At 39.6% G+C, this 15,079-nt stretch overlaps 2 protein-coding genes across 2 annotated transcripts in view; both read right to left on the bottom strand.

Moving 5' to 3' along the window:
- The window catches only part of LOC128995654 (serine/threonine-protein kinase N-like), a 91,105-nt gene that overhangs the window by 17,879 nt on the left and 58,147 nt on the right, over positions 1-15,079 (bottom strand). The window contains exons 6-18 of the mRNA XM_054420671.1: positions 14,529-14,673; positions 14,217-14,441; positions 13,822-14,102; positions 13,596-13,769; positions 13,370-13,543; positions 13,144-13,317; positions 12,918-13,091; positions 12,579-12,752; positions 12,148-12,408; positions 11,766-11,956; positions 11,581-11,730; positions 1,332-1,594; positions 741-895 (exon numbers count right to left, since the gene is read on the bottom strand). Coding sequence (XP_054276646.1) covers positions 741-895; positions 1,332-1,594; positions 11,581-11,730; positions 11,766-11,956; positions 12,148-12,408; positions 12,579-12,752; positions 12,918-13,091; positions 13,144-13,317; positions 13,370-13,543; positions 13,596-13,769; positions 13,822-14,102; positions 14,217-14,441; positions 14,529-14,673 — 2,541 coding nt within the window. The remainder of the gene's footprint in view (positions 1-740; positions 896-1,331; positions 1,595-11,580; positions 11,731-11,765; positions 11,957-12,147; positions 12,409-12,578; positions 12,753-12,917; positions 13,092-13,143; positions 13,318-13,369; positions 13,544-13,595; positions 13,770-13,821; positions 14,103-14,216; positions 14,442-14,528; positions 14,674-15,079) is intronic.
- Positions 3,859-8,667, bottom strand: LOC128993848 (uncharacterized). Its single transcript, XM_054417902.1, has 2 exons — positions 7,507-8,667; positions 3,859-6,815 (listed from the first exon to the last, which is right to left on the bottom strand). The coding sequence occupies exons 1-2, from the start codon at positions 8,047-8,049 to the stop codon at positions 5,478-5,480; spliced, it is 1,881 nt and encodes a 626-aa protein (XP_054273877.1). The 5' UTR covers positions 8,050-8,667; the 3' UTR covers positions 3,859-5,477.

The raw sequence follows: 15,079 nt of genomic DNA on the forward strand, positions 1-15,079 counted from the left end.
ATACAGCATAACTATACTACGATCCAGTAAACCTTGTATTGTATTATATTTCCAATAAACATTACACAATAACTTTTAATTGTATTATGACACTATCATCCCAATAAACCAGGTGTAGGAATAACCTTGATTCCTTGATTGTGAAACCTTTAATCTGTTCTTTTTATATAGTTCACAAAGTCATAACATCGTGATAGATACCCTAGAACAATGCTATTAGCAGAGCACAAAGACAAAGTAAGAGTACATACATGATGACTTAAATTGGAGTTAGGCAGCTAAAAAGGTGAAAGTTTATCAAGGATTGACTATAGTGGTGTGGTATATTCTTTGTAGAATTAAAGTATTGGGGAAAATAACAACTAATTAACATGCAGATGCAAGTAACATGCAAGTCCTTAAACTATGATAGTTTAAGTAGCATGCAGGGATGGACTCTTTTCTTTCTCATTCTTCTAATCAACAAGCATTCTTAAAACTGCAAATAATGGTGTAACATAGAGAAATGAACTCTTTCCTATTCTTTAATCCAACTAAACTCATCAATAGTGTGATTTAACATGCATATATGGACTCTTTAGCATTCTTCTATAAAAAAAAAACTCCTCAAAACTGTGAGTAATCAGTTATGCCATCAAAACCTGGTTAATTTACTGATTTCACTTTTCACCATAAATTAGCATGCTTTAACAACCAAACTTGTAGTTTGACAGCATGCAAGGTAGTGTTTAACTACTGACTGCTAGTTTCATCCTTGACGCTGTAGCTCTTACTGGAACTGCGGCCTGTCACTCCTTTGACAAAGGACCTCAGATCTCCTGGACTGGACGAGTTGTCCTTCTCTCTCCTGGACCTTCCGGGCACATCCTCCAACAGGTCCTGGCACCCCATCAGCCTTTACAACAAACACCATGAATAATAGAATACAAAACTATTGTAAAAGAACTGTACTGGTTCTTAGTTGTAAAGACATAGATATAGTTACACATATCTTTATTTATCAACACTTTAACTACTCGGTTGAGTAGGTCTTTTAAGAAGGTGAAATATATCTGCCGACACCACTGGATTGCCAATGTGAAAAGTACTTTTAACTGTTGAATCCTGAAGTTGACTTCTACAAAATCTAGGGTTGCTAGTTTTGATATTATGGGAATGGGATGTCTCCTATGAATAGTAAAAATGTTTACCTCAAAGGTACATCACTGACTTTTAACTACCAAACGGACCAGAAGGGTATGGTCACAGGGGGTTGAATTTAATCACTAAAGAAAGATTACTACGCTCAAGCATTTCCTTTATAGTTTCAGAAACCTGGTGGGAGGTCTCACCTGACTTCCAGCTTGCCAGTGACAGCAGCTGTGCGGCTGAGGCTAGAAGGGTTGCTGGAGGCAGGCTTGGCGGCGTCATGACGAGGGAAGGGCTGCAGACTAGTGTAGGTGACAGGCCCAGGGCTGGTAGCCTGGACACTCTGTATCTCTGCCTTGAGTTGCTGTGCCGCAGCTGAGTCCGGCGGCAACTCCTTGTGGCGTAGCTCCAGCGAACACCGCAGCAGATCAAGCTTGCGAGAAGATTCGGACAGCGACGCTTGTGCCTGCAACCACAGATACAATCATTTTAGTCAACAGAAGACTGAATGGAAACAGAAGAATACTACTCTTTCTCAGAATAGTTGGCTCTGAAATTGTCCAGATTTACCCTTCCGTTGAGATAACTCAAGATATTATGTATAGATAGAACACTGCTGAAAATCAGCCAGATCATGAGCCACAGACTCATATACACATACTTACGGTTTAGCTGTGAGAAAAATAATATATAGGGCATTTATCTTAAATAATTGCAAGCAATTTTTAGGGCACAATCAAATCAGGTGTTCCTCAAGGATCGGTCCTGGGACCTTTGCTTTTCATTTGTTACTGAACAAAATTTAAACGTTCTATTTTTTCTCCATACAGGTTTGTATCTTTATGCAGATGACTCATACCTAAAAGTATCTGGGAAAACTACAGAAGATGAAGAGTTGTTATCCACAGCTTGTGTTAAGGATTTTTTTATGATTATTATTTAAAACTAAATGAAAGTTAACCTAAATATGTCCCATTCAAAATAAAACAAAATAATTTCCAATCCTGGTATTGAAGTAAAAACCAAGCAATTGAAATAAAAGAAGCAGTAAGGTTCCTTTGGTTGACTTTAGACAGTAATTTGTCTTTGGACCAACATTTTAAACTTGTATTAAATCAAATAACCATTTTTGAAAACTGTCAAAACAGTGGCATTTTTACCACATAGGCAATGTACTGCTTGTGACACCTAAGCTAGCATTTGACTGATCGTTACCAGGATCTAGTTCAAAAACATCATATGCCGTCATGCGTCAACCCTCCTGAAGGCGCTCAGTACGTGAAACACGGGGAGTCAACCCTGTGAGGCAGCACTGGCAGCAGTCGATTCTTCTCCTTACTTCCACTCACCCCCCGCCAACACTGCCCCCGCGCTAAGCCAAGTGTCAGCTTATTTGTCACGAGCTGTACAATGTACTTCATTGCACAGAATGGAACAACCTTGGGTAACAGAGTATATTCTAACGCTAGGCTTAGGTCAGGGTAAAATAGACCCTGGACTCGTAAACGTTGAGGAACGTTAGACCAGGGCGGAATAGTCCCTGGAAGTCGAATATCTGATTAGTTTACTTTAAATTTTGTGGATTTTATTCTACAGGTTATTCTGTTTAACATTTACCGTACATTTAACACTACGGTTACCCTTATGTTAAAGATTTTTAGTTTTACTCCTCCGACCACAAGGTAATAATGGTTCCTCTGCGGAAGTTCATAATTTTGGTTACTTTGAACCTGCGTGTCACCACCCTAAGAGTTAAAATCAATATTTCTAAATTTATTGGTTTGTTAACCGTAATTTAAAATGGGCTATTATAAATGTATCATTATTGAAAGATGATGCTATTTACCGAAAACCTCTGAGCACAAATATTAATTCAAACTACAGTTATCATTACAAACCCTGAACTTTCTTATTCAAAATTGAGCTATCTGAGCCCAATTAGTGTAATTTTGCGCCTTGATGAAATTGCACTGTCACACATTAAACTAGGAAAGAGTAGTTGAAGCAGTAGCAAAGAATGAAACTTTAAAATAATCCAAATTACCCTTTACTAGTAATTTAAGAAATTAACAAAGGTAGACCCAATTAATTTTTAATATGAAATTTAACTCAAGAATCAAAGATTTATTTCCAGTTTAAACCATAATCCACCTATAATCTAATTATAATTCTAAATTACGCACTGAAGATGATTACACAGTCAAAATGAAACTGGTTGGCTGAGGCCACAAAACCAGCTTGCTTCTTGGCACAACTTCAGTAACAGAAACTATTTTAAGACAGTAACAGCCTTGGAACATCTTATATAATTTACACTAGCTGGAACCATTCTAAAACATGAAATATTATATTTGCACTGTTATAGTTACAAGCAAAATAAATATATCTCGTGACATTATAAGCAATTTTGTATCGAACGGTGATGTTCCTAAATATGATATTAAAGAAAAGAAAATCTTGGGGTAAGGTTAAAATAAATGTTGTACTTAATGAACCGTTATGAGGCTTCCAGGGTAACCAATAACACATTGTGTAGGGTATAAAGAAAAAGGATAAAGACAAGTGAAAACAACATTAAAACTTTATTTATAAGACAACATAGAAATGCTAAATAGTTTTAAAAGCATCAAGAAGAGTATTAATTACAATTCAACTTTAAAATATAATGGTATACCTAGGTTTCTAAGAAAATAAATAAACGTAAAGTAAATTAAACTAAAGTATGGTTGAGAGTTAAAAAACATAATAAGATCAAAATAAGATTTCAGATATAAAATATATCTTCTTTCAAAGCAAATTTATAGATTATTATAGGTAATAAGGTAACATTACATTAAAGGTAACATTGACAGAAATTATCTTTTTAGACGTGAAACTGAATTACAACCAGCACATTGTAGAAAATTATAGCAAGAATTCAACTTTGTTCAATATAGCACTTTGAACCATGTTTCAGAATTATTGTATCAAATTTTGCATTGAATATGTGCTATTATTAAAAGCAGGTGTAAGTTTGTAACTGCTTTACCTTTTGGAATGTCAATAAAAGATTAATCACAATCAATTTTTATTTTTTTAAGTGAATACAGGATTGCTTCTTGGTTATATGATTAATGTAGTTAATTTTTATTGTCTGACAAAATACAAAATAATAATTTCTCATATGGAATTTCTCATAGTCTCATAAAACATTTTTTGAAACAAAGTGAACATTTTAGTCTTTTATTTTATGGTTTTCTTTCAAATAAGTATTTTCAATTTCAACTCAAGAATAACTATGTCACACTAACGCCCCACATTCATAAATGTGCAATTATAAACTGTTATTTGTAAAGATAGGCTACTAAATAATGTCATCAAACTATTATTGATTTGAGTTGATGTGCCAAAATCCTGTAATTTGTGACTGTACATTTTACATAACTAAGCAACGTTTACTTTAAAGTACAAAAGAGTAATAAAAGCAATAGCATAGAATGAAACTTAAAAATATTCCAAGTTATTATTTACTAATAATTGAAGAAATGTACAAGGGTAGATCCATTTACGCTTTAATATAGAATTTAATTAAAGAGTAGTGTAGGGTTGTTATTGACTTGTTTACATTAATACTCTCAAACATGCCAACCAACAATCTTTAGAGTATAACAACTTGTTTGAGCACTTTATAGGTTTGAGCAATTCAAAAAAATATAAAAGTACAAAAATGCTTATGGGTGACTAGTCTAGGCACTTTTCTTAAAGATTTTTATGACTTTAAACGACAAAACTACAATACAAATTTAGTTTTACAGAAATCAGTGTGACTTTTTTAAACACACACCTCAGAGATAGGTAGGGACAAATACAATACTGTTTAGCAAATGTAAGAATAGAGTGATAATAATGTTACCAAATTGTAACAAATGAGTGATTGGTTTACACTGTTTACAGTTTTCTGAAATGGTGTCTTGTCTTTATAAAATTGATCGATCATTTTTTGAGAGAGTACCAATACAAGAAGAAATATACAGTACCAGCAAAAATTCATCAACAAATGTTTTTCTGTACTCCTGATACATTAAACGGTGACATGAGGTTAATATTCAAGAGTTAAACCATTTAAATTTAAATAGCTATTTTTCAAAAGTAAATGAAAAAAATTTGATTAAGTAAATAAAGCTTTAAAATATACTTCATTATTGCTAATGTTGTAAAAAAAATTAAGCATTGTAATCAAAACCTTACCAGAATAATATTTTATTTAAAGTCTCTAAAAAAATAAGTCTTTTTAAACGTAGCAGTCTTTTATCAAGAACGTGTACAAAAAAGCTAGTAAAGCTGTTTTGAAAAAAATGTGTTTTAAGTCTTCATACTTCAGTTCCCATATCCCACTCTCCACTGCCAGAATCTTCTTTCAACTTGTTTTGTTTCAATGTATCTAAAGTCGCTTTCCATTTATCTTTATCCTTCTTGCTAGGCATATCCCCTAAAGATCTCGTTCTATTCCGATATCCAAGCTCTTCAAAGTACTGACGACAATTGTAGCAAGAACAATCAGGATTTTTGGAAGGCCCAATATGATGCCCGGGTTTCCGTAAAGTGCCTAATATTGTACCAAATTTTTCAGCCTTTGATAGCTGGTCAGTTTTCTTGCCCGGTATGGCAGTAAAAGGTGTTGTCACAGTAGATTCCAGCTTTTGTTTTGGAGGTGATGCTTCTTTGACTCCAAAAGGTCCGATGGTCTGTCTCATAAAGCCTTTCTGTACAGGAGATGGAGCAGCTGAATCGCTTAAGCTTCCAGAATCGAGTATTTTACTAGCTCGTTTCTTCAACTCCTCTTCTCTTTTAGGGTACATTGTGTCCTTGGCTCTTCTCACTGTGTCTTCTCTCTTGATCGGTTTAAACTTATCCAAGTTTCCAAAGCTCCACGCCATCTCTGACTCTTCTGAGTTTGAACCCTCAGAGCTGCTAATACTGCTATCCTCATCTTCGTCCGCCTGCCAGTGAGGGAACGGAGATCCTTTCCTCTCAATGTACTGTTGGTACCTCCTTTGCTGAACATTATGTTTCCTCTCCACTTCGTTTGATCTCCAATTTTTCTCTTGATTGTTCGCCCAAGCCCTCTCCTTCTCCATGATCCTTAGACGATCCACACTGTCTGCATATTCAAAGCTATCTGTTCTATCGAGACTGATGTCACTTTGACGGATGGAGTCAATGTCACTCGTATCTTTCCACGAAGTGATGATTTCGTCGCTGAACAGTGCACAACTAGAGGTGACTCGTGTCATAAGGCTGCTGTCTGTCTGCAGACTATCCGTGCTCTGCAAGCTGACTCCGGATGCAAAGGAGCTACGTTGTGACGGATACAAGGAGCTGATGTTGGTATCACTGGCCTCCATGCCACCCAGACAGCTGTGAGCACTGGACGCTTCACTGAGCGTACGTCGCTTCTGTCTACACAAAGCTTGCGGCAGCCGCTCCTCCTCCCTGGTGTGCACCACCCTCACATCCTCAGACTCAAACACTGTCTGTCTAGATGACTCTGACAGCTCCTCACACTCCGAGCTACTGGCTTCAGATCCTGTACAGTAGACATCTATGTGGACAGTGCGTGGTTGTTTCTTCTTGCCATCGCTTGTGCTGTTCTGTTTGTTCATAAGAGGAGACTTCCCTCTGAGTCTTGCTGGTGATCTTGACAGCTTCTGAAATACAAAATAGGATTAGTCATTATAGCCTTTAAGATACTTCTTAGATCTATTTGATAAAGGTTTGTTGTTGTTTATGGTCGTTGTATTTCTGGTTATTTTGGAAATACTAAACAATATAATAGTTAGGGTTTTATTTGAGGTTTGAAAACAGTAGTCTAGTTGTTTGATTTAATTTAAAGGAATATCATAAATTTAATTTTTTTTCTTAATACTGTAGCTGAGTTATATTAACTTTTAAATGCTGAACTGACATGCAACTTGTTTTGTTTTTTTTTACCAAAAGTGTCAAAGCAACCAGTAAAAACATGACATCCCAGGGTAAAAACTGTTGTGCTTAATTTGAAATTTTCCTCCAATTTTTTTTTTAATTTTACTTGGCTCTTTCTCTTAAGCGTTATTGATATTACTAAGAACAATCCACAAACTATCTTTGGTGGGGATGGTTTGCATTGGTTATTACAAGTGTGTGTGAGAGTACACTTGTAAACATTAATTAATATAATAATAGCAAGTTACTTGATTAGGTCTTGCTACTTAATTAAAAATTCAAGCAATCTTGAAGTACTTTGCATTGCAGCCATTGACTACATCATTAGCACATATGGTTTACTAAAAATGTCTAGTTAGTCGATCTACAGAATTATTGGCAGTAGCATGAAATTAATTTTTAAAAAGGATCACTTACCCTTTGTGTTTTTCCCGGTGGTGTCTCAACTCCTGGAACCTTGAGCCTGTTCTTTTCTTCATCCGACACCAGTAAAGGTGGGGAGAATATTTGAGAAGTCTGCGAAGCCACAGTCTTGGTTCCCATAGTCTTGTCAGGCACTCGAGTGCAGAAGTGTGAGGTGAACGTGTGTGCGCGGCGCGACGGGCTGTGTCGTCCACCACTGCACACATCGCACTCGTCGCGTGGTTCGCAGGACAAGGTCACTGTGTGGTGACATCGTGCAGGGACACTCGGCTGCGCAGGGTCCAGTGTTATGTTACAAGTACTCATACATCTGCGTCCGTAAGGTTGTGGCGTCCTGCGGACAGGTAGACTGCTGTTGTCGCCTGGAGGTTTTGTTGTGAACACAATGTTTCCCCGTTGGAACCCATAGCACGGATGACCTGCGGGACGCGGGGCTACAGGAGGGATGTTGGCTTCCAAGTGTGTTCCTCCATGTGAAAATGTCAACTTGGCGTGAACCGACCATTCCTGCTCAATGTCTGCTGGCCTACCTGCCATTTTTTATGACCAATTTGTCTTTACATTTCAATCTTGAAAATATTAAACTAATTTTACGTAGCTAAAATGTGTCAATTGGCAAGACAGTTATTTCTTTTGAATGATTTTTAGATACCAATTTAGTCATAAGTCGTTTTCTACACTCATTAATAAATAGTAAAGGCTCCATTGCAAAATCAGGACACTAGTTTCATCACCTTACCATTTTCTAACCTCATCAATACTAATTAAGTAACGATTAGAGAACGTATTTAACTTATCTGTCACTACATTTTCAACACAGTTGGAATGCACAAACGGTTATCACTGAAAACATTGTAACATTTTAACACTGGTAGGAAAGACTTGTTGCAAAACCATCGGCCGAGAGAGTAGAGCAAATGAGAACGCACAGAACGGTTCCATCTGCTGGCACGAGGCCAGTCAACACGGTGGACGAGACCGAGGAGAACGAACGGAATGATCCTTCGACGGCAACATTTGCTGATCCTACCACACTCTCGGTCTACCGATCACATTTTTTTACGGAAAACAAGAGTGGTATGTGCGGGCAAGGTGTAGAACTACGTCCGGGAATAGAGTGATAGCTGGGATGGAGAGGCGCCAAGCCTTGCTATTTTCAGCCACTCCTACACTGTCGCTGCACTACATTCATAATTACCAAGCCATCAATATTCCATATTGCGAAACTAATAAACTGTCGGGTCACTGAGTTTATTACCTATTCTGTACTAAGTTAATAACAAAATAGTCACAAACACATAACTTATTGAAGACTGCCTGCTGATCGCAATTATGTAACTTAAGGTAGATTTGAGCATGTTGTAAGAGATTTAAGAAAAACTAGTTCTTACTACAATTAATAGGCTACTAACATGTAAATATTTTTTTAATTGAGTCTCTGGTTACTTTTATAGATTAAAACATATAGTTCAGATTAAACGCTAGTTTGATTTGAAAATAAATATAAAAAAGAGAATATAACATTTATGTTATTGTAAGTAACTGGTGAAATATATTGCAATAAAATTAGATAATGGTTAATAAATCATGAAACTTGGAACAAAACAAACAGTATGCATAGGTGCAAAATGTGTGTGTTCTTAGAAACCACAAATGAATTTGTTACACTAACTCTAGCATAGTTGAGTCAGTCACACACAATTGGAATAAATTTAAAGATAACTTTAGTGTAAATAACAAGACATGTTTTTGTGGTAATCTGTACAAATTTAGATACTGTACTTAAATACATTTGAAAACAGTGTGAAGTATTCAAATAGCTGATTATAGTTTATTCGGTTACAGAATGTTAATAATATCAGTAGGTTCTTATAATAGGTTTAAAAGTTCATTGAATGAACTTAAATAATATCGAGAACCCATCATGTCTCTTATTAAATTTGTATATGACGGTAAACAGAATACAAGCTGAATAAAAAATCAAATGTAGAGGGATTCAGGTATTAAATCTAAGAGTTATTTACAGTTTATATCGTAAAGGAACAAACTATGTTTTATAATAGAAGTTTATAAATTGGTAGTATAATTTATTTTTGGATTTAGGATTAACCATTGCAGGTTACTGAGCCACAATAGGATACTTATTGGCAATCGATTGAAACAGTTGCATAGACTGAGGTAACTGGCAATATTACAAGAGTGAACGACCCCATTGGCTTTCCATTCTACCATCAAGCCAGAATATTCTCTCCTAAATTATTCGGTCAAATGATTAAACACAATGTTTGATCTAAAATATTAAGATAAAGGAAAAACTCTAGATTAGTACAGATTCAGAATATAGGTAAAAAATTCATTCATTGAAACTTATTTATTAGGAAAACATATATTTTATGCTTTGGCAATACCCGTATATGGGGTCTGTGAGCCTTCGTACCGGCAAGCATGTTGGGCTCAGTGCTCGCCTCGTCGGACCCGGCAAAGCCCGAGCCCCAACATGAACATGCTTGCCCGTCTATGGGGACGACCGGCATGTTCGCGATCATACATATCACACGTATGAGAAATACGTCCGAGAATGTCTTCAAAATAATTTTCAGTCATCCTAAGGTAATTTTTATAATCATTTGGTTCGTTTGCTGCTAGTTCTGCTAAAAGCGACATGTGACTGAACTGGTTCCTGTTTTTAAGCTAATTCTTGCACCATATTTTTTGTGGGTTGCGTTTTTTCTCATCTTTAAAACAAACAAAACCACCGCAAATAGCGTTAGAGCGTTAGCATCCATTTTGAACCCAACTTGACTGTCATAGCGCGAGAGAAGCATGAATACTGTGCAGTGGCGGCAAGCATGTTCATGAGCATGCTCGATCGTCTGCTGGAAACACCAACAGGAGACCTTATGCTGCTTTTTTACCATTCAATATCGATTCTTTAGCATGTTTGATCAACAATCCTAAGTCATGACAATTGTCTGGTTTAAACCTTGGAAAGGCTTATATCTTTCAATTAAGTGTCTTATTATGGACAGGAGAGTCAATAAATCACACAGCAGGAACACACACTACAAATTCAATTACGCAGTAATATCATTGGTTCATGTTACTGGTATTATCAGTTAAGTCCATTCTTGTACTGAACCAGCTCACCTCTGTTTGGCATTAAACGTTATTTACACAAGCTCAGAGCACAAGAGCAACAAATGCAAGGTTTAAAGAGACTGTCAATCTCATAAAAAGGTGTAACTAGAATAAATAGCAAACACATAAATCAATCGGCTAACCAACCAACACAAAAAAAGAAACAACAGGTAATATTTCAACCTACAAATAACTATCATGATAGGCTATATTTAATTGAGAGTAAATAGTCTAACACAAATAATAGCATTAATAGTCTACAAATAACCTGCATTTTTATACTCTGTGAATCAAGAATAATAGAGCTAGGTAAGGGGACCAAAAGAGTATATAAATAACTGTAATTGCCCAAAACCACATAAGACCTAACTAATTAAGACTTCCTGTTGGCATGAAATTTTGCAGATGAGGAAACCAATGGCAAATGCCAGGGGTGCTGAATCTATAGTATTAACTTGAAGACATGATTTAATAGAGTGTGTATACACTAAAACTGATCAACTAAACTAACTGTGTCTAAGGAACATGTCGGCCTTAGACACTAACAAGACTACAAGAACGCACCACTCATCCTACACTCATATTTGGGTTAAAATATGCACATAGTGGCGTCCCCATCTTAAATAATTGATATTTGATAATTGATAATTGAAATCAATAGCACTCAGCATTACAATGTAATTGAATTATTATTATTTGCAACTGAATCAAATAACATTCCCATCCTAATCATGTAAGCCTGCTTTCCTAACAAACATCCTCAAGCTTGTTGTGCTCAATGAAACATCTTTACCCTTCGCTTTATTACTTAGATGCTTTTATACTTTCGTCTTATTAATTGTTTTGAAAGGCGAATGGAAGTTTAAGAAGAGACCCCGGTAAGTATTTTAGGCTTTAGTTTTTATAAACTTCAAAGGACCTAGGGCCTACCTCTTGTAGGGCTTTCTTGTCAGCCACTTTAGAGCTCTGCAGCAGTCTGATGACATTCTTGGCTCCTTCCACCACAGCAGCTTCTATCCTCAGCCTGTGTCGCAACTCTTCCACCCTCTCCTCCAGTGGGAGCTCCAAGTTGCTCTCCACCTTATCTGTAACAAGACCATGAAGGTTACTCCCACCACAGCAGCTTCTATCCTCAGCCTGTGTCGCAACTCTTCCACTCTCTCCTCCAGTGGGAGCTCCAAGTTGCTCTCCACCTTATCTGTAACAAGACCATAAAGGTTACTTCCACCACAGCAGCTTCTATCCTCAGCCTGTGTCGCAACTCTTCCACTCTCTCCTCCAGTGGGAGCTCCAAGTTGCTCTCCACCTTATCTGTAACAAGACCATGAAGGTTACATCAACCACAGCAGCTTCTATCCTCAGCCTGTGTCGCAACTCTTCCACTCTCTCCTCCAGTGGGAGCTCCAAGTTGCTCTCCACCTTATCTGTAACAAGACCATGAAGGTTACTCCCACCACAGCAGCTTCTATCCTCAGCCTGTGTCGCAACTCTTCCAACCTCTCCTCCAGTGGGAGCTCCAAGTTGCTCTCCACCTTATCTGTAACAAGACCATGAAGGTTACATCAACCACAGCAGCTTCTATCGTCAGCCTGTGTCGCAGCTCTTCCACTATCTCCACCAGTGGGAGCTCCAAGCTGCTCTCCACCTTATCTGCAACAAGACCATGAAGGTTACTTCCACCACAGCAGCTTCTATCCTCAGCCTGTGTCGCAGCTCTTCCACTATCTCCACCAGTGGGAGCTCCAAGTTGCTCTCCACCTTATCTGTAACAAGACCATGAAGGTTACATCAACCACAGCAGCTTCTATCCTCAGCCTGTGTCGCAACTCTTCCACCCTCTCCTCCAGTGGGAGCTCCAAGTTGCTCTCCACCTTATCTGTAACAAGACCATGAAGGTTACTTCCACCACAGCAGCTTCTATCCTCAGCCTGTGTCGCAACTCTTCCACCCTCTCCTCCAGTGGGAGCTCCAAGTTGCTCTCCACCTTATCTGTAACCAGACCATGAAGGTTACTCCCACCACAGCAGCTTCTATCCTCAGCCTGTGTCGCAACTCTTCCACTCTCTCCTCCAGTGGGAGCTCCAAGTTGCTCTCCACCTTATCTGTAACAAGACCATGAAGGTTACATCAACCACAGCAGCTTCTATCCTCAGCCTGTGTCGCAATTCTTCCACCCTCTCCTCCAGTGGGAGCTCCAAGCTGCTCTCCACCTTATCTGTAACAAGACCATGAAGGTTACTCCCACCACAGCAGCTTCTATCCTCAGCCTGTGTCGCAACTCTTCCACTCTCTCCTCCAGTGGGAGCTCCAAGTTGCTCTCCACCTTATCTGTAACCAGACCATGAAGGTTACTTCCACCACAGCAGCTTCTATCCTCAGCCTGTGTCGCAGCTCTTCCACTATCTCCACCAGTGGGAGCTCCAAGTTGCTCTCCACCTTATCTGTAACAAGACCATGAAGGTTACATCAACCACAGCAGCTTCTATCCTCAGCCTGTGTCGCAACTCTTCCACCCTCTCCTCCAGTGGGAGCTCCAAGTTGCTCTCCACCTTATCTGTAACCAGACCATGAAGGTTACTCCCACCACAGCAGCTTCTATCCTCAGCCTGTGTCGCAATTCTTCCACCCTCTCCTCCAGTGGGAGCTCCAAGCTGCTCTCCACCTTATCTGTAACAAGACCATGAAGGTTACTCCCACCACAGCAGCTTCTATCCTCAGCCTGTGTCGCAACTCTTCCACTCTCTCCTCCAGTGGGAGCTCCAAGCTGCTCTCCACTTTATCTGCAACAAGACCATGAAGGTTACTCCCACCACAGCAGCTTCTATCCTCAGCCTGTGTCGCAGCTCTTCCACTATCTCCACCAGTGGGAGCTCCAAGCTGCTCTCCACCTTATCTGCAAAAAGACCATGAAGGTTACTTCCACCACAGCAGCTTCTATCCTCAGCCTGTGTCGCAGCTCTTCCACTCTCTCCTCCAGTGGGAGCTCCAAGCTGCTCTCCACCTTATCTGCAAAAAGACCATGAAGGTTACTTCCACCACAGCAGCTTCTATCCTCAGCCTGTGTCGCAGCTCTTCCACCCTCTCCTCCAGTGGGAGCTCCAAGTTGCTCTCCACCTTATCTGTAACAAGACCATGAAGGTTACTCCCACCACAGCAGCTTCTATCCTCAGCCTGTGTCGCAACTCTTCCACTCTCTCCTCCAGTGGGAGCTCCAAGTTGCTCTCCACCTTATCTGTAACAAGACCATGAAGGTTACTCCCACCACAGCAGCTTCTATCCTCAGCCTGTGTCGCAACTCTTCCACTATCTCCACCAGTGGGAGCTCCAAGCTGCTCTCCACTTTATCTGCAACAAGACCGTGAAGGTTACTTCCACCACAGCAGCTTCTATCCTCAGCCTGTGTCGCAACTCTTCCACTCTCTCCTCCAGTGGGAGCTCCAAGCTGCTCTCCACTTTATCTGCAACAAGACCATGAAGGTTACTCCCACCACAGCAGCTTCCATCCTCAGCCTGTGTCGCAACTCTTCCACTCTCTCCTCCAGTGGGAGCTCCAAGTTGCTCTCCACCTTATCTGTAACAAGACCATGAAGGTTACTCCCACCACAGCAGCTTCTATCCTCAGCCTGTGTCGCAACTCTTCCACTATCTCCACCAGTGGGAGCTCCAAGCTGCTCTCCACTTTATCTGCAACAAGACCATGAAGGTTACTCCCACCACAGCAGCTTCTATCCTCAGCCTGTGTCGCAACTCTTCCACTATCTCCACCAGTGGGAGCTCCAAGCTGCTCTCCACTTTATCTGCAACAAGACCATGAAGGTTACTCCCACCACAGCAGCTTCTATCCTCAGCCTGTGTCGCAACTCTTCCACTATCTCCACCAGTGGGAGCTCCAAGCTGCTCTCCACTTTATCTGCAACAAGACCATGAAGGTTACTCCCACCACAGCAGCTTCTATCCTCAGCCTGTGTCGCAACTCTTCCACTCTCTCCTCCAGTGGGAGCTCCAAGTTGCTCTCCACCTTATCTGTAACAAGACCATGAAGGTTACTCCCACCACAGCAGCTTCTATCCTCAGCCTGTGTCGCAACTCTTCCACTATCTCCACCAGTGGGAGCTCCAAGCTGCTCTCCACTTTATCTGCAACAAGATTATGAAGGTTACTCCCACCACAGCAGCTTCTATCCTCAGCCTGTGTTGCAGCTCTTCCACTATCTCCACCAGTGGGAGCTCCAAGCTGCTCTCCACCTTATCTGCAACAAGACCATGAAGGTTACTCCCACCACAGCAGCCACTCCAAACAGGAATGCATTTTGATTTACTACTCTCTCCAATCATATTCATTATATGGTCTCAGTATGAACACAGGAGGATGTGGTTGATATTTCAGCCTAACAAGGTAACCATTAACCAACAAACCTCACTAATTCCTC

Source organism: Macrosteles quadrilineatus, unplaced genomic scaffold (genome assembly GCF_028750875.1).
Source record: "Macrosteles quadrilineatus isolate MER2022 unplaced genomic scaffold, UCM_ALF_1.0 Scaffold_5__1_contigs__length_97177068, whole genome shotgun sequence".
NCBI classification, from domain to species: Eukaryota; Metazoa; Arthropoda; class Insecta; order Hemiptera; family Cicadellidae; genus Macrosteles; species Macrosteles quadrilineatus.

Coding starts and splice junctions, on each gene's coding strand:
- LOC128993848 (XM_054417902.1), bottom strand. CDS start 8,049: ATGGCAGGTAGGCCAGCAGACATTGAGCAGGAATGGTCGGTTCACGCC. Junction 6,816..7,506: donor CACCGGGAAAAACACAAAGG/GTAAGTGATCCT, acceptor TTTGTATTTCAG/AAGCTGTCAAGATCACCAGC.